General features: G+C 42.0%; 1 protein-coding gene across 2 annotated transcripts in view; it reads left to right on the top strand.

Annotated features, from left to right (window-relative positions):
- kcnk10a (potassium channel, subfamily K, member 10a) overlaps window positions 1–20,044 on the top strand; it is a 33,485-nt gene that overhangs the window by 9,691 nt on the left and 3,750 nt on the right. Inside the window, exons 3-5 of one of the 2 annotated variants that reach the window (XM_076874302.1) lie at window positions 13,228–13,345; window positions 16,758–16,918; window positions 18,733–18,925. In XM_076874302.1, coding sequence (XP_076730417.1) covers window positions 13,228–13,345; window positions 16,758–16,918; window positions 18,733–18,925 — 472 coding nt within the window. The remainder of the gene's footprint in view (window positions 1–13,227; window positions 13,346–16,757; window positions 16,919–18,732; window positions 18,926–20,044) is intronic. The other variant, XM_076874303.1, reaches the window with a different exon arrangement.

Here is a 20,044-nt window from a genome sequence, read left to right as displayed (position 1 = left end):
CATCAGCAGGCCCTTTGCAGCAAATGCCTGAAGTTTGACAGTGTGATGTCCAATGTTGTGAAATGCATCAACCATATCAGATCCAGGGGCTTAAAGCACCGGTAGTTTTGTGCCTTTTTCAAGGAAATAGAGTCAGCATATGGGCATATGCTCTACTTCACCAAGGTACGTTGGCTTAGCAGCGGGAAGGTCTTAAAGAGGTTTTTTGAGTTGAGAGCAGAAGTGAAAGCCTTTATGGAGAAGAATGGGATGGCTGTTTCTGTACTAAGTGATCCTGAATGGCTAATGGACTTAGCTTTTCTTGTTGACATCACACAGACAAGCTAGGACAATTTGTCAGAAATGCCCCCCACCTCTCCTGAGCTTTACAGGATGTTCAAGCGGAGCATGTGCATTTTTGGCACCACCAATCTGTGTGAAAAACTCTTCTCCACAATGAGCTTAAGTCAAAGTTCAGGTCCAAACTTACAGATAAGCTTCTTAAAGCCATACTAAGCATCTCGGTTGCTTCGTCCCTCAAGCCAAATGTGGCTCAGCTGTGTAAGAGGAAGCGCTGCCAAGTCCAAAAACCACAATCTGCAGCAGTTTGCTGTAGCCAACTACCGGAAGAGAAATGCTCATAACTTAGTGGTATGCATATTTATAAAAGAGAATTTGCATCTATCAGATTTGTCAAAAACCATTGACGGAGACATAGGTTAGACTTTAGCCCCCGTTATTGGCGAACAGGTTGCACTCTTCTCCTCCCTCAGTTGCAGCTTCATCTAGGGATGAACACACACACACTTTTCCCTGACCTGTTACCCAGTTTCTTGCACCTAAATCTGTCTGTGAATGCCGTGTTTATCATCTCCCGACCTCGCTCTAGTTACTCCCACATTCCTTTCACTAAGTCTGCACAAACAATTCTCAGTCATGGGAATCTGTAACTTTTCTACTTATTTTATTCTGAGTGCTCAGTAGTGCAATGAACTATTATAGTGATCTGAAATTAATTACAGTCCCCATACCATTTGCCAGCACGGGTTTTGTAAACCAAACCTTTCTAGTCCTGACAGTAAGAATTTCAGTGTGTCCTTGTGTATTTGCCCTTCAGCCAGCCAAACAGCTATCTGTCACACCCTGAGTGTGACTCATTACACTGAGACTCCATCTGCCAGGACAGACACTTGCAGGGTAGCGCAGCGCTGACTGTGACACTTGACATGAGCTCCCTTTCCTTGTCCTCTCCCAGCACCTCTGCAAACAAACTTGGAGATGCACACAGAGAGAAGAAAGTACAGTGTTATGTAACAGAAAAAAACAGGGCAATTGATTATTTTTTCAGTTTCCTAAAAGGTGTTGCTTTGCCCCAGGCAAGGAGACTGTACTGATCTAGCCATATACTGAATGTAGCATTTAATTTGAAACACACAAATGTGTTTGACTGGGTTTCTTTGAGGTACAGTGGTCCCTCGTTTATTGCGGGAGTTACGTTCTAAAAATAACCTGCGATAGGTGAACATTTTCACACTTTTCTGTCTTGTTTAAACACTCTCAAAGTTCACACCTTCATAGAAAAATAAGTCCAGTATTATAGAATGAAACCAAAGATCAAACCCTGTTTTCAGGTCCAGAACATGGAAATAGAGGAGCTGCGATTTCAACATTAATGAATCAATGGTACAGAAGCAAGAAGAATGAGTTGAGTAAAGTTTGACATATCCGACTGTTTTGTTTCGCTTAATGCGCCTTATAATCTGAAAATACGGTAACTTCTACCTTCCTTTAGCATGTCCAGAAGTCCAACTTTTTGTGCGATGGTTAGCATCTTCCTCTGCCTTTTGTGTGCTACCGCAGGTGCCTTTGACGGTGCAAAACGTTTTGTCGATGTTGTTTTGTTGGGGAGAAAACTTACAAGCATACAGTACAGCACTTCAGAGTCACACTGCTAGCGATCGAAGATGTATGTTAATTTGACAAGCTGAATGCATTCTGTACTGGACAGCCAATCAGGACACAGAACACAATGCGTTGTTTTTTTGTTTTGTTTTGTGTTTTTTTTTTAAAAAAAAGCAAAATTGCACAAAAAAAGTCTGCAAAACAGCGCAGCGCACAACAACAACAAGGTTAAGAACCACTGTACTAGACACACTGATGACGCCTTTCCCAAAAAAGTTGATTCTGTACATCTGGACGTCGCGTTTTCATGGGAGAAATGATAGGGTCGCCCCTACAAAACTGTGTTTCACAGACGGAGTGAAGATTTTGCAGAAGGACACACTGGCCTCGTCTTCCCTTCTAGAAGTGCATGCTTAAATGAAGATGAATAAAGATGAATAAAGGTTTTGTGAAATAACTACTGAGGTCCGGTGCCGTCTCTGGATGCCTCGACGAATAAAAGAACAGGGGTAAAATTGATTTCGCAACAGTACACTTTCTTTAACTCTGCAGCAGCAAGGTAATTTATACTATATGGCGCAGTGCTTCTTTCACAGACATGACAGAGAGAAAAGGGGCTCTTTTTTCATGTCATGCCTCCCACATTTGAATATCATTTGAGGACTGATTTGGCTTTTGGCCTCAGGCTCACACTTACCACTGGCTCATGTGTGACATGCAAGCTTGACTTTTATTGTGTGTTGCTGTTTGGCTTAGTGGGTTAGTTCCTCCACTTCAGTCTGTTGAAAGCTGAAGGTTGTCAGTTCAACTACAGCTTTACATAGTTATTTTCATTCTTGTGGGCTCACACACCTAACCCATCCTTGCTATGGCCTCCCCAGTCCAGCTAGCCGGGTCCTTTTAGCCAAGGCATTAGCTCAGCAAGCAAGAGCGTCTCTGGCCTGCTAAGGGAGCCTAACTTGTTCTCGCTTCGCGAATTTTCACTCTTTGAATTTACAGTTTATAACTCCTATTCACACCAAGATGAACAATAAGAGCAGTGTTGTGGAAATGCTATGTTGCTTACCTTTCGAGACTGGGGACCACCAAGCTGGGTTCTTCTCTCGCCATTTGTTGATTCCCAAGCGAGACGGGGAACTCCGTCTGAGGGGCCTCAACCTCTCTCTGCACCCCCTCCAAGATGCTGATGGGACTTGGAACACTTGGAATCCCTTGAGATACCACTGTTTTCCATTATTATTGTTATGTACATATCTATAGCTACATGATTGTAGGGAAAATGTTAAAATTCGACCTATTTTTTTTTTCAGACAAAACATTTGTTTATACCTTCATGAGCTTGTATGTACTTGATATATTTTGTTTTGTGTTGTATTTATTTTATCTATCTATCAATCTATCATTCAAAAGGAGAACATGAAGCTGTAGTAATACGTTTACATACAGTCATCCTGGGCATGAATGTGCCAAAGAAGGTGTCACGAGCTGTTCTTGTGTGTTCAAACAGAGCCACAAAATTTGGTAAGCTATGGCAAACAGCTGTAAAATGCTAATAATGGAGGTCAAATCGGAGAAGGACTATTTGAATGTTACTTAAGTAAATAAACTGCTGCAAAAGCAAAAATAAATGTTTTTCAACACTTCCTGAACCACAAGAAGCATTCAAAACTCTAGAATTGAGGTGTAAGACATTAAAACAAACCTCTAGTTCACAAAAAAGGATGTCCATAAAAGCTGAAAGGGCTAAACACACTGAACGCAACAACTCATTACAAACAATTTAAAAGCGTGTGACATTCTGCTGGGTGCACTGACAAAACTGAATATTTGGAAGCACAATCTAAACTTAAAAACCTGGTATTTGACAGAGAGACCTAGGTGGAAACAGAGAAGAAAGTGATGAAAATCCTCTTGAAAAAGGTATATAACTTTAGCGGGAGATCAAGATGGAAGAACTGTGGTACAAGAACAGAACGGCCATTCTCCAATTGGCAAAGTTTCTCAAAGGATCTAAAATATTCATAAATTAGGCTTTTATGGATGTACTGAGGAGAAAAAGGAAGGAGTATATGGGCTCTGAAGTACTGTTAGGACAGAAGATACATTTTTCAATAATTCACTTTAACAGCAGAAGCTTGTATACCAACTTTCACAAGATCAAACATTGCCTCGGTCAGGTCTTACACCCTTTCAATAAAGCAAAGTGAGACAGGTATGGACTTGGGTGAAGCAACTTATGAAATTATTTCCAAGAGCAGAGAAAACACAACTGAATGTGATGTTGCTGTCTTTATTGATGGTAATTTTATAAGTGTGGTGGAAGAAATGTCAGTAGTGGTGTAAAAAAACAACCTAAAAATAATGTTTATCTGTGGTATTATCTGTAGTGTGAGAGAGGAGGACAAAGGAGGACAGAACACGAGAGAAGACTGAACTAAATTTAAACAAAGAGCGAGCCATTTATTTGGGTTGAAAACATGAAAATAAAAAAGGCAAAAATGAACAATGGCGAAAACTAAAACCTAAACTGGGAAAAACTAGACTGTGACGACCACGAAAAAGAACATTTGTGACATCGAGGGAGACAAACAACCTGACAAAGAATGAATGAAAATACACAGACTAAATACACACAGGAGGTGATCAGGGGAAGTGGAAACACACGGGGAAACAGCTGACACAAATGAACATAACGACGTCACAGAGGAAGCGTAAAACTAAACACACTGAACGAAGAAACACAAAACTTTCAAAATAAAACAGGAAACATGGAGTGATGTAGAGATGAAGACACATGAAACACGCACACAAGAAATACATGACGACTAACACAGAAGGCCTGGGTGAAACAGCCTAGACTAAAACTTGAGGCAAACTAATAATAATCCTAAATCTTATCATCTTCAAAATACCACAAAATAGATCAAAACAAACTGAAAACGCTTGGTCACAGACCCAGCCTCTGACATAGTGATATCAATATTTACCTGAAATAAGCACAAACTGAAAGATGAATCAACACCATATACAGCCTCAGTATATATCCCAAAATCATCAAACCCAGTTATTATACTTCTCATTATTCAACAGTGATTGATTATATATTTACCAGGAATCAAGAGAACATCACCGACCACCTTCCAGTATTTATAGTTTATTATGGGAGTTATGGCAAAGAAAGATTTTCAAGATAAGGATCAAACTTGTAAATGGGTTAGAATTGAACAGGTAATGGAATGAAAAAGATGCCAATACATTTTTTTAAGTATTTAAATTATTGCATGATTAAAAATTGCCCAATAAAATAATTTAGTAGAAAACAAATATCACATAATAATGTCATGGATTATATAGAGAACTTATAAATTGCTGAACAAAAGAACTTGGAAATATAAGTTAACTAATATTTTGTGACACTGTAAAAACCAGTATTACAGTGAATTATTAGAAGATTGTGATGATAATATTAAAGATAGATATGCCGTATACCTCCTCCAAACCATCAACATGTCTTTTAGAAGAACTACCATTAATTAATGCTTCAATTTTAAATATGATCAACCTATCTCTATTTATCGGTTAGGTACCACAGGCCTTCAAGGTGGTAGAAAAAGTTAATTTCAATTCAATTCATAACAACAGTTGCCTCAAGACCCTACAATAATACAAACACTGATACTTAAAAAGCCATCACTGAAGCCAGCTGTCTTAGCTAATTGTTGGCCAATCTCCAACCTTCCTTTCATCTCAAACATTCTTGAAAGAGTAGATGCAAAACAGCTAACAGATCATCTGCAGAGGAGTGGGTTATTTGAAGAGCTACAGTCAGGTTTCAGAGTGAAGGTTACAAATGAGGAATATATCAAAGACATAAGAAAAAAACTGAGGTTATTGGGTTGGCTACCATTGGGGTGACTGTAGCTCAGGAGACAGAGCAGGTCATCTGCTGATCGGAAAGTTGGTGGTTTAATCCATGGCTCCCCCAGTGTGCATGCCAAATATCCTTGGGCAAGATACTAACCCCAAATTGCTCTCTGATGCATCCATCGGAATATGAATGTGTGTGAATGTTAGGTAGAAATCACTTAGAAAGCATAGAAGAAAGTGCTTGTGTGAATGGGTGAATGTGACATGTTGTATAAAGTGCTTTGAGTGCTCCAGGAGAGTAGAAAAGTGCTATAAAAGAATCAGTCCATTTAACCAGATTCTTACTCTGGATGGCATTACCTTAACTACCAGTAACATTGTGAGGAATATTGGAGTTGTTTTTTAGACCAGGATATGTCCTTCAATGCACATATTAAAAAAATAGGACTGCTTTCTTCCATTTGCGCAATATCTCTAAAATTAGAAATACCCTGTCTCCGAATGATGCTGAAAAAGGACTAGAAAGAGAGAGCATATTTCTCCTATCCTGGCTTCTCTTCCTTTGATCCCTGTTAAATCCACAATCTAATTTAAAATCTTTCACATCACATGCAAGGTTGTAAATAATCAGTTATGTCATGTTAACTTAAAGACCTCATACTACTGTATCACCCCGTTAGAGCATGTCCCTTTAAGACTAGAGGCTTACTTGTGGTTTCTAGGGTATTTAAAAGTAGTATGGGAGGCACTGTCTTTAGTTTCAAGGCCCCTCTTCTATGGAACCAGTTCCCCCTTTGGAATTCAGGAGGCAGACAGCCTCTCTACTTTTAAGAATAGCCTTGAAACTTTCCTTTTTCACAAACCAGTTTGGGCTGCATCAGGTGACCCTGAATCCTCCCTTACTTACACTGCAATACGTCTAGGCTGCTGGGGCATTCCCATGATGTACAGACTGTGTCTTCATCACTCACCTTTTTTCACTCTGCATTTTAAAAGGTATAATTAATCTCTGGTTCTCTTCCTCAGCATGTCTTTGTCCTGTCTTCCTCCCCTTACCCCCAAAGTGTGTTTCATGATAAACAGAAAGTGGTGTGATGCCAGGAGCATTTCTACTCTCTCCAGCGGCTGCTCGCCACATCTGGAGTTCCTGAGCATTAAGTGTCGCCCTTTCTATCTGCCCCGTGAGTTCACTTCAGTCATCGCCACGGCGGTCTACATCCCACCCCAAGCGGACACAGGTATGGCTTTGTCCGAATTACATGATGTGCTGAGCTCGCTTCAAAACAAGGACCCGGGCGCAGCCCTCATTGTAGCAGGAGACTTTAACAAAGCGAACCTCAGACAAGTCATGCCAAACTTTTACCTGTCTCGTGTCCAACGAGAGGGGATCGGATTTTGGATCACTGCTACACGCCATACAAGCAGGGCTACAAAGCTGTCTCACACCCGGCTTTTGGGAAGTCTGACCACAACGCCATCTTCCTCATTCCCCAGTATAAACAAAGCATACGGAGGGAAGACGTGACCAAGAGGGAAGTAAAACGGTGGACTGCCCAATCAGAAGCTACGCTACAGGACGCACTCAACGACGTAGACTGGGACATGTTCAGAGCATGCGCAGTCGACATCAACAAGTTTACGGAAGTAGCAGTATGCTTCGTCAATATGCTAGCGGAGGAGATTATCCCCACTGCGAGAGTCACCACATTCCCAAACCAGATGGACAGATCGATCCGCACTGCTGTAAACGCCAGGACCGCCTCCTACAACGCGGGTCTCGCCACTGGCGATATGAGCGCCTACAAAGCGGCCTCATACGGCGTGCGGCGCGCGGTGAGAGATGCCAAACGCCGGTACCGGGAACGTGTGGAGTCCCGCTTCCACCAGGGCGACGCACGGAGTATGTGGCACGGACTACGCACCATTACGGACTACAAAGCCAGGGACACTGCGCCGATCAACGCCGACTCTGCATTCACCAACGAGCTGAATCGGTTCTACGCCCGTTTCGAGGTTAGCCAGGCGGCTAATGCTATCTACCGCCTGACTACCGAGGACAGTGACGTCATCAGCGAGAGACCGGTGACCAGCATCGCGGAGCATGACATCCGAGCGGCACTGAGGAGAGTGAACACAAGGAAAGCGGCGGGGCCAGACGGCATCACCGGCCGTCTGCTGCGCTGCTGTGCTGACCAGCTAGCAGGTGTGTTCACTTACATCTTCAACGAGTCCCTGGCGAAGTCTGTGGTCCCCACATGCTTCAAAAGATCCACCATCATCCCTGTGCCCAAGAACAGCAAACCCTCATCCCTGAACGATTACCGGCCAGTTGCACTGACCTCGGTAGTAATGAAGGTGTTTGAGAGGCTGCTGAAGAACATCATCTCCTCCTCCATCCCAGACACCACAGATCCACTGCAGTTCGCCTACAGATCCAACAGATCCACAGAGGATGCCATCGCCCACGTCCTACACACCACTCTCAGCCACGTGGACAAGAAACAGGGTAACTATGTGCGAATGCTGTTTGTTGATTACAGTTCAGCGTTTAACACAATAGTGCCCTGCAGACTGTTCACAAAGCTGAGGGATCTGGGACTTAACAGCCGTCTGTGTGCATGGGTGTTGGACTTCCTCACTGGCAGAACTCAGGTGGTGAGGGTGGGCAGGTGCTTCTCCAACAGCATCACCATCAACACAGGAGCACCTCAGGGATGTGTCCTCTCGCCACTGCTCTACTCCCTCTACACTTCAGACTGTGTGGCCACCCATGGCTCCAACACCATTGTGAAGTTTGCTGACGACACAGTGGTGTTGGGTGCCATCTCCAACAACGATGAGGCAGCCTACATGGATGAAGTGAAGAATCTGGCATCATGGTGCCAGGACAACCACCTCCAGCTGAACGTCAGCAAGACCAAGGAGCTGGTGGTGGACTTCAGAAGGGGTCAGCACAGAGACTACAAGCCCATTATCATCAATGGAGCTCCAGTGGAGAGGGTGCAGTCCTTCAAGTATCTTGGTGTCCACATCTCCTCAGACCTGACATGGGCTGCCCACATTCAGGTCCAGACCAAAAAGGCTAGGCAGCGCCTGTACCACCTACGACAACTGAGGAAGTTCAGGGTCTCTCCAAAGATCCTCAGGATTTTCTATACAGGCGCTGTGGAGAGCATCCTCACACAGAACATGACATCGTGGTTCGGGAACAGCTGTGTGAAGGACCAAAAAGCTCTCCAGAGAGTGATCCGTACAGCAGAACGCTGCTGCAGGATTGCTCTCCCCCCGCTTCAGGACACCTACACCAGGAGATGCCGGACTAGAGCAGCGCAGATACTGAAGGACCCGTCCCATCCTGGCAACAAACTGTTCCAACTTCTGCAATCTGGTAGAAGGTTCCGCATGTTCCGGGCAAGGACAGAGAGACTCAAGAGGAGCTTCTATCCCCAAGCCATCCGTGCCCTAAACACACACACCCGCCCTCTCACATCATCTATAATTGACTGAGACAGGACTCTCTTCCAGACACTCTAAACCAAGGCACAATGTACATTTCAATTCCTTTAATTTTAAATACAGCGGGGAAAATAAGTATTTGACACATCAGCATTTTTATCAGTAAGGGGATTTCCAAGTGGACCATTGACACAACATTTCCACCAGATGTTGCCATCAAGCCAAATATTGACGTCATACAAACAAATCAGAACATATAAGTATACAAGTTAAACCACAATAAATAAAGTGAAATGACACAGGGAATAAGTATTGAATACATGGAGATAACAAGGGGCAAAATGACATAGAAAGCCAGGAGATCACCTGAAATCTGTCAGTATTGATAGAGAAATCCTGTCCCCTATCAGTACCAATTGATATCAGCTGCTTTAGTCCTAATTGATGGCCTATAAAGGCTCCTCATTACCCAGAAGGCACACAGGAAAGACTTCATGATGGGTAAAAGCAAAGAACTCTCTCAAGATCTTCGTAATCTTATCGTTGAAAAGCATTTTGATGGGAATGGTTATAGGTGCATTTCCAGAATGCTGAATGTTCCTGTGAGCACTGTGGGGGCCATTATCCGGAAATGGAAAGTGCATCAGTTCACCATAAACCTGCCACGATCAGGTGCTCCACGCAAGATCCCTGTCCGAGGAGTCCAAAGAATAATCAGGAGGGTTCTCCAAGAGCCAAGAACCACTCGGACAGAACTTCAGGAAGACCTTGCATCAGCAGGTACTGTTGTTTCAAAGAAAACTATAAGCAATGCACTGAACCGCCATGGCATCCATGCACGCTCACCACGCAAGACTCCATTGCTGAACAAAAAGCATGTCAAGGCTCGGTTAAAATTTGCGCAACAGCATTTGGAGAAGCCTGTGGATTATTGGACGACTATAGTATGGTCAGATGAAAGCAAAATTGAACTTTTTGGCAGTCATTCTACACACCATGTTTGGAGAAGAAATGGCACTGCTCACCACCCCAAGAACACCATACCAACAGTCAAGTTTGGGGGTGGAAGCATCATGGTTTGGGGCTGCTTTTCAGCAAGGGGTACTGGCAGACTTCATATTATTGAAGGCAGGATGAATGGAGAGATGTACCGGGACATTCTGGATAAAAATCTGCTGCCATCTACCAGGAAGCTAAAAATGAAAAGAGGGTGGACATTTCAGCAAGACAATGATCCCAAACACAAGGCCAAGGAAACAATGAAGTGGTTTCAAAGAAAGAAAATCAAGTTGCTTGAATGGCCCAGTCAATCACCTGACCTAAATCCCATAGAAAATCTATGGAGAGAACTGAAGATTAAAGTTCATAAAAGAGGCCCAAGGAACCTTCAAGATTTAAAGACCGTTTGTGTGGAAGAATGGGCCAGAATCACTCCTGAGCAATGCAGACGACTGGTCTATCCATACAAGAGGCGTCTAGAAGCTGTAATCACCAACAAAGGCTTTTCTACAAAGTATTGAATAAAGTGTGTTCAATACTTATTCCCTGTGTCATTTCACTTTATTTATTATGGTTTAACTTGTATACTTATATGTTCTGATTTGATTGTATGACTTCAATATTTGGCTTGATGGCAACATCTGGTGGAAATGTTGTGTCAATAGTCCACTTGGAAATCCCCTTACTGATAAAAATGCTGATGTGTCAAATACTTATTTTCCCCGCTGTATGTTTATATTGTCTATCCTGTAAAATAGTCAGATGTCTATTCATATTAATGTACAGAATTCACCTGCTTGCTGCTACTACTGCACATTCACCCAGTGTATATACTAATATATATATATATATATATATATATATATACACATAATGTTCTTCCTCTACACCCCCCCCCCCCACCCCCCCACCCCAATTTTTGCACATGTCGAGGAGCGTGTCAGGCTACATTTCACTGTGTGTTATACTTGTATAACTATGCATGTGACAAATAAAGAACCTTGAACCTTGAACCTTGAAATGGTCGCGGCAGATGGCTGCCACTCCCTGAGCCTGGCTCTGTTGGAGGTTATTTTCTGTTAAAAAGGATTCTTTTTCCTTCCCACTGTGGCCAAAGTGCTTGCTCATAAGGGGTAATCTGATTATTGGGGTTTTCCCTGTTTTCTATTATTGCGTTGTATTGTATATTTAATAATTTTCGTCCTATCTCCAATCTACCATTTCTCTCAAAAATCCTTGAAAAAATAGTTGCTTCACAAGTCCATCTTCACCTAACTGATAATAACCTTTACGAACAGTTCCAGTCTGGCTTTCGTCCTCTACATAGCACTGAAACTGCTCTTATAAAAATAACAAACGACCTTCTTATAGCAGCTGATTCTGGTCTCCTCTCCATCCTTATCCTTCTTGATCTGAGTGCAGCTTTTGACACCATCTCTCATCCCATTCTCCTTAGCAGATTAGCTTCTATTGGTCTCTCTCACACTCCACTAGCCTGGTTTAAATCATACCTATCTGACCGCACTCAGTTCATTCAATTAAAATCCTTCACTTCTCAGCTTTCTCCTTTATCCACTGGGGTGCCCCAGGGATCTGTCCTCGGGCCCCTTCTTTTCATCATCTACCTTCTTCCACTCGGACATATTTTTCGTAAATATAATATTCAGTTCCACTGCTACGCCGATGACACCCAGCTCTATCTCTCTACCAAACCTGACTCTACTCTTCCTCCACCCTCCCTCATCCTCTGTCTAGCTGAACTTAATTCTTGGTTCTCCTCCAACTTTCTTAAACTCAACAGCAATAAATCGGAACTTCTTCTGGTTGGCACTAAACGACTGCTATCCAGAATTAACAATTTCTCTCTCACCATCAATAACTCGCTGGTCCCTATCTCTCCCTCTGTGAAAAGCTTGGGTGTCATTCTCGATAGCACATTATCCTTTAACTCACATATCAATAATATTACACGTGCAGCATATTTCCAACTCCGTAACATTAATCGCCTCCGCCCCTTCCTCACACCTCACGCCACTGCCATTCTCATCCATAATCTTGTTATCTCTAGAATTGACTACTGCAACTCATTATTATTTGGCCTTACACAAAAATCTATCAACAAGCTCCAACGTGTCCAGAACTCTGCTGCCCGTATTATTACTAGGACTTCTTCTACCCACCACATCTCCCCAATCCTGAAGCAACTTCACTGGCTCCTGGTCAAATTTCGCATCCATTTTAAAATAATTCTGTATACATTCAAGGCTATTCATTCTCTCTCTCCACCGTACCTCTCTGACTTATTACAGATGAAGCTCCCATCCCGCTGCCTCAGATCTTCATCTTCTCTTTCTCTCTCTGTTCCCTCTGCTCGTCTGATCACAATGGGAGGGAGGGCTTTTAGCTGCTCTGCCCCTCGACTTTGGAATTCCCTACCCCCGGACCTCAGAAATATTAGTTCATTCTCTCTTTTTAAGTCCACCCTCAAAACTCATCTGTTTAAAATTGCCTATTCTTAAATTTCTGTATGTTTTTAACTTTTATCTTCTATTTTTATCATTGTGTATATTTCCAGTTTTTATCTGTTGTACAGTGTCCTTGGGTGCTTTGAAAGGCGCTATTTAAATAAAATGTATTATTATTATTATTATTATTATTATATTATTGTAGTAGCCTTACTTACAGTCCCTTGAGGCAACTGTTTAGATTAAGCACTATATAAATAGAATAGAATAGAATTGAATAGAATTGAATTGGTGGTACAACAGGGGTGCAAGGCTGCAGGTAGCACTTTGAGTCCCTGACCTTAGGCCTGTTGGTGTTTGCTCTGGGTGAGGGACTGGTGAAGTGCCACAATCTACAAAACAATTCCCTTTTTAGGTCTTGCCTTGTCGTTCTTGTTGCCACTTGTGTGTAACCTGTCTCCTCAGAGTGAACTAAAATATGAAGACTTAGCTGAATCAACACCACAGCACAGTCAGCATTTTTCATGATTCTCTCTCTCTCCTTATCTTATCTTCTCAGCACTCTGTGGAGGCTGTGAATGCTGGAGTGAATCCTGTTGGTGATACCTCCTACAACTCAAGCCACTGGGATCTGGGTAGTGCCTTCTTTTTTGCTGGAACTGTCATCACCACTATAGGTAATAAAAATTTGGAAAGACTGAACTGAACATACTGAACATTTTAATATGGTCCAATGTAGGGAATGCATAGTTCATTGTATTACCTTTAACCTCTGAATATACACCAGAGTTTATCCTTCAATAGATTCTTCAGTACTGTGCCTGTATAACTGCATGTAAGCATATGGAAGCCATGGGCAATATAGAGGTTTTTGACTCTTTACATAAAAAAGTAAACAGAAATAACTCTCCACTTAAGGAAGTTGGATGCAGTGTACGTGTAACCCACCACATATAAGGATAAATTCCATACAAAATCAGCATTTTCATTCCTGGATACAAATGCCAGTCAGTCAAGAAAGGCATGAAAACTATGAATGAACACATATGGAATTATGTAGTAAACAAAATAGTGTGAAATAACTCAACTCAAAACATGTTTTATATTTTACATTCTTCAAAATAGCAACCCTTTGCTTTGATTACTGCCTTGCACACTCTTGGCATTGTCTCGATGAGCTTCATGAGGTCGTCACCTGAAATGGTTTTCCAACAGTCTTGAAGGAGTTCCCAGAGATGCTGAGCACATGTTGGTCCTTTTGCCTTCACTCTGCTGTCCATCTCATCCCAAACCATCTCGATGAGTTTAGGTCAGGTGACTGTAGAGGCCAGGCCATCTGGCGCATTTATCATTTCTTTCTTTGCTACATAATTCCATATATACCGTGTACATTATAACATACCATAATAGACCCATTTCTGTAATATACTCACATATCTATATTATTGCTAATATATATTGTAATATATCTATATCACTAAAGCACTTCTGGATGGATGCAAACTGCATTTCGTTGCCCTGTACCTGTGCATGTGCAATGACAATAAAGTTGAATTCTATTCTATTCTATTCTATATCTTGCTATATATGTTTGATGTCTTCAGTATCTACAATGTAGAAAGTAGTAAAAAAAGAAAACCATTAAATGATTAAATGAGAAGGTGTGCCCAAACTTTTGACTGGTAGTGTATATTCACTATCCCTGCCCTCACACGCTTAAACCATCTCAGGCTTTCTTTCTAACATTATCTTCCAAACACTCAACCTGAGTCGTCCCTCTGATGTACTCATTTCTAATCTTCTTCATCCATTCTGGTGACTCCCGATGAAAACCTCACCATCTTCAGCTCCATTTCCTGCTCGGTCTCCTGTCTTTTTGTCAGTGCTAGTCGCCAAATCGCACTATAGCAGGCCTCACTACCATCTCGTTCACCTTTTCACCAGTTTCCCTCTCTTTCACACACATATCTTCTGTCTTGCTTCTACAAAATTTCATTCCTCCATCTATTCGTGCTCTCATCCACCTGCTTCCTACTCTCATTAGAGATCACACTGACCTTATCTGTCAGTCTGTTAGTCGCTAATGCAAACAAGAAAGAGCCCAGAGCTGATCTCTGATGTAATCCCACTTCCACCTTGACCCTATCTGTAGTAAACAACTCACCACTGTCTCTCTGTCCTCATACATGTCTTGCACCATTCTCAAATACTTCTTTACCACTCCAGACTTCCTAATGCAGTTTCTCTCTTGGCAACCTATCATATGCTTTCTTTAGATCCACAAATACACACTTTGGCTCCTTCTGACCTTCTCTGTACTTCTTCATCAACAATCTCAAAGCACACATTGCATATTTAGTTGGTATGGTCCTTTGTCTTCAGCACAGCATTTTGGGTTTATTCATGACTTTTGATTCACTTCTTTGAATTTAAGTTCAATCTTTGTATTAGTAGGTCTTGAGTTTATTATTTCTAGTTCCTGGCTCTTGTTTTATTACAGCTCACTTTCGTATCCAGGCAGTCAGAGTCAGAGAGACTTTATTTATCCCCAAGGGGCAATTAAGTCTGTTGCTAGTCTCCTCTCTGTGTCTTTTCATGTTGTAGTCTGTGTAGTCTCCGTGTTTTGCTATGCTTTTGTCTCCCCGGTCAGTCATATGTGCATGTTTGTTTAGCTCCAGTATCTGTGTCAAGTTCACGTGTTTCAGTCTTGGACTCAGTTTGTGGGTGTGGTTCCATCCTCTTTTATTTTGATAGTATCCCGTCTCATTTGTGTCATATTCAGTTTTGCTTCCCCTGTCTTGTTAGTCGGATACCAATCAGCTATGTTCCCAATCACCCTAATTACCTGGTGTGTATGCTGTCTGAATCTCCGTTTGTTGCCCTGTGGAGTTGAAGGTTGGATTTCCTTGTTTTGTACTTTGTTTTAGTTTAATAAAACCACCTGTTGTTTAACCCTGGTGTTTTCAAGTCCTGTATTTGGGTCCTACTGCTGCCTGCTACACAGCCTCCTTGGTAGTAGTGCTCTTTCTCAGCATGAAGTCATACTACTGCTCACTGATCGTCACCTGTCTTCTTAACCTAGCTCAATACAATACAATCACATGCTGCTCCATTCCTCAGGTATCCTCTCAGTCCATTATCTGGTCGAACTCACTCTTCATTCTCCTCATAGATGCCTCACCGTTAAGTTAACTCCATACTAAACTTACCCCTTCACTTCTGATTCAATAACTTTCCTCCGTTTGTCTTCTGTGCTCTTATTTTTTTCATTCATCAGTTCTTCAAAGTAGTCCTTCACACTTAGTGTCCACCTTAACATACAGCTCACTATAATGCATTTCCTTTGCCACTGCCACCTCTTTTCCTGTACACCTTGCCTCCCAGTGCTTTTGTGTACTTCATCTGACTGTCTCACATTTTCTTTGAATACACTCCTGAATTTCTTCATTGCACTACCAGGTCTCCTTGTCCACGTTCCTCTGTCAGTGGATACATCAAACACCATGCTAGTAGTTTCCTTAAGCCCTACAGCTGTACTTTCCCAGTCTTCTGGCAACTCTTCCCTGACACCACGTTGCAGTCTCTTATCACTTCCAAATTGTACCTTCTGCATTAGATGTAGTGTGCGTGTTTACAGCTACCTCCATCTTGTATGTCACTGCTTGTCACTCACTCTTTTCAAAGTATGTGTTGACCACAGTCATTTCCATCATTTTCACAAAATCCACTGCCATCTGCATTTCTCTCCTTAACACCATATCTACACAACACTTTCTCATCACCTCTCTTCCCTTCATCTACATGTCCTTTGTTGTCTGCTCTAATCACTGCTCTCTCCCCCGGGAAGACTCTCCCACTTCATCCAACTTACCGAGTGTTACACTATAAGCTGGATTCATGTATTCACACGTACAGTAGACTGGAGGATCTAGGGGTTTAAACAGTCTTTAGTAAACCACCCCAATGCCTGCTATGAACTTTACATACAAAGTAGAATGTCTCACTAACTTCTTTTCTAACTGCTTAACTGCTTTTTTCCTGCATATTGTAGATCTATATAGCCCCCTCTATCTCCATTTTTCCCTCTAGGATATGGTAACATTGCTCCAAGCACAGAGGGAGGGAAGATTTTCTGCATTCTGTATGCAATATTTGGGATCCCGCTGTTTGGATTCCTCCTTGCAGGTGTTGGGGACCAGCTAGGTACCATATTTGTCAAAAGCATTGCCAAAGTGGAGAAAATGTTTCGGGTGAGTCACAGTGGTCCTGTTGTGTTATGTAACTTATTGCCTTTTAAAATGAAATGGCCGTCAGTAAGATGTTTTTCATGTGGGGGTCCTTGGTTTAACATAAAAAACTGAAATATATATATATATATATATATATATATATATATATATATATATATATATATATATATATATGAAAATGAAACACACTGGGTAGAATTTGTTCAAATGCTACTTATTTATGTTCAGTTTAAATACACAGCTGCTGTGTATTTTTAAGGGTTGTAATTCTCCAGAGATGCATGTACCCAAAGCAGGCGTGTGAGTCAGTCACAGGTAAATTTAAAGTGAGCTGTTTATTATCAGATTAGTAGTTGAATCCAAAAAAGTAACGTTAAGTCAAACACTGAAAACCAGGAACTAATAATAATCTACACTGCAGAATAAGAAGGGATGAGAACAGGTACAAAGCCGGGAGCAGGAACACAGTAAAAATAAGGATAAACAACAGCTGATCAGACAAAGATAAAAGGGAAGACTGCAACTATAAATACACAAAAGGGTGGTTAAGGCAGAGTGGTGACACCTGGTGTGAAATGCACTTCACACACGTACACACACGCACAGTTGTTTGTCGCCAGATGCCACGTTTATTTCTAGTTTTCATTTGTTATGACCGTCCACAGTCTGACAGCTCCGGTCTCAGCTGATTTCCAGCTCTGCCTCCGCTCCTCTCCCGTCTCACTATAAAAGGGGAAGGAAACCATCATCAGTCCAAACGCCATCAGCTGTTCTCACCTGCGTCTCCAGCACCGCCCAGTTGAGCTCACTGCACCACTCCTCCCCTGCAGCCGCGCCCGGGACCACACCTCCGCCGCACCTGGGAACACAGCTTAAACTCATGAGGGAAAACAATACTAGCAAAATTAAAACTGAAAACATAAATAAAATAAATAAAACACGAAATAACCAAACAACGGGAAATCCTTGATGAAGACTTGACATAAAAGGATGGAACACTAAGGGAAAATATAATATACAAAACTAGGGAACAAGAACAGAATTGATACAGTAAGAGAAAAATATACATTAATATAATCCAAAGAAAACCAAGAATCGCAGGTTTACATAAAGAAAACTAGACCAGAAATCCCACAAAACTCAATTAAAATAACTGGGTAACAGACCAAGACCCTAACACATAAATTGCCTAAACTAAAAAAGTTGAAACCTTGTTGTTTTATGCAATAATGTGTTGGTTTGGCGGTTTACAAAATCATTTCAACTTATTCTTATTAAGATACTTTAATTTATTCCATGTAGAATAGATTCACAAAAACGGGCAGACTCAAATGCAGGATATATCTGTCCATGAAACAATTTAAGGTTTTTGACAAAGTTCAAAGATGGACAGAAATATGTTGAGAGGTAAGTTAGGAAGTTTCCTGAGACGCAGTCATTGGAGGACTTGAATGGGAGATGGCTGGCTGGCAGAAGTGAAGAATATAAGCCACACAAATGCACGGGAAGACTATGACTATTCACGGACTATGCACGGGAAACCAAAAGGTGAACGAGGAATCTCAATGAGCAGGGGTGATGCTGCCACAAAAGTAGCATCACCCCTTTCATCGAGATTGCCTTTTCCCACGCTGAGGTGATCGTCCGAGAAGCATCTTAATCTAAGGTGGGAAGAGATGAGGAACAAAATCCTCTGTCAGATCACAGTCACACTTAGAGCCCTGCTGAAAATGAGACTGGTTTAATAACTTATACTCCTGATAGAATGTGTATGTCTCTCTTTCTCCCTCTCCTCTCCTGCTTTTACCTCTCAGAATAAACAAAACCAAATCAGTCAGACTAAAATCCGTGTGGCATCCACGCTGCTCTTTATCCTGGCTGGCTGCATCTTGTTTGTCACCATCCCAGCTGTGATTTTCAAGCACATTGAGGGCTGGACAGCTCTGGAGTCAACCTATTTTGTCGTCATTACTCTGACAACAGTTGGAATAGGTGACTATGTGGCAGGTAAGTCCTTGTCATTCACACTCTGTTATTCACACAGAACACCACACCCAACAATTAGGTTGTTTTGGATAAATCTAAAGCAGGTAATCCACTAACAATATCTCATAATCAAGCACAGACAAGATCTTACAACTTGTGAATGAGAAACAAGATTTGTTTCTATATGAAAATCTGATGAAAAGTTTCTTGTAGGGTGTTCCTCTTGGATTTTAAAAGTGAGTCTATCATCCAACAAGGGTCCTGAGTATTTTTAACACTCAGCAGAGTTTAACATAACACATAACATAACACATCAAAAGCACTCTAGGCCAGAACAACTTTAGAACCAGTGGAATAAAAAAAGAATAAAGAAATATATAGTGTCATCTACAAATGTACATTGTGCTTTTGGGTAGCATAGTATTGTTTATATTCAGAGTGTATAAATGCACTTGACATGTGTCTGTGAAGGTTCTCAGTCATCCAGGTCATCGTAGTCAAAGGAGCTTGCAAAGAAAAGCGTCTGGACTTCTTTGAGTTGCTTGAAGACGTTTCACCTCTCATCTGAGAAGATTCTTCAGAACTGAAGAAGCTTCTCAGATGAGAGCTCCTTTGACTACGATAACCTGGATGACTGAGAACCTTCACAGACAGAAAGAGCTATGGTGAGGATGCTCTTCATGGATTACGGCTCAGTGTTCAATACTATAATACAAGACATCCTCACCACCAAACTGGACCACTTCCACATCCCCCATGCCACCTGCACCTGGATCAAAGATTTCCTCAGCTACTGCCAGAGCCATACTGTGCTTGGCCTGCCAGTACCTGTCAGCTGCCTCCTGGAATGGCACAGTTAGCCTGTGGACTCACGCTTTAGCTTGACAGCTCCCTTCAACTCCACTGTCCACCATCTGGTTCCTCCCTCCAGGAATGCTGTTGAAGCACTCCTGGAGACTGGAATCGAAGATCTCGTGGACCAAAGCCTCTGCCAGATGCTCTCAGTACACCTTCACTTGGTGTACTTAGTGGTGATCAAGCAATAGCTCAGCTCCTCTCTTCACCTAGTTTTCCAAGTACTTTGGGAAGCCTGAAGTACTGTAATGAGTAACTGAGTCACTGCTTTGGTGTTTTTATATG

The sequence above is a fragment of the Maylandia zebra genome, linkage group LG15 (genome assembly GCF_041146795.1).
Source record: "Maylandia zebra isolate NMK-2024a linkage group LG15, Mzebra_GT3a, whole genome shotgun sequence".
Classification (NCBI taxonomy): Eukaryota; Metazoa; Chordata; class Actinopteri; order Cichliformes; family Cichlidae; genus Maylandia; species Maylandia zebra.
This window is presented reverse-complemented; position numbering and strand designations above follow the sequence as displayed.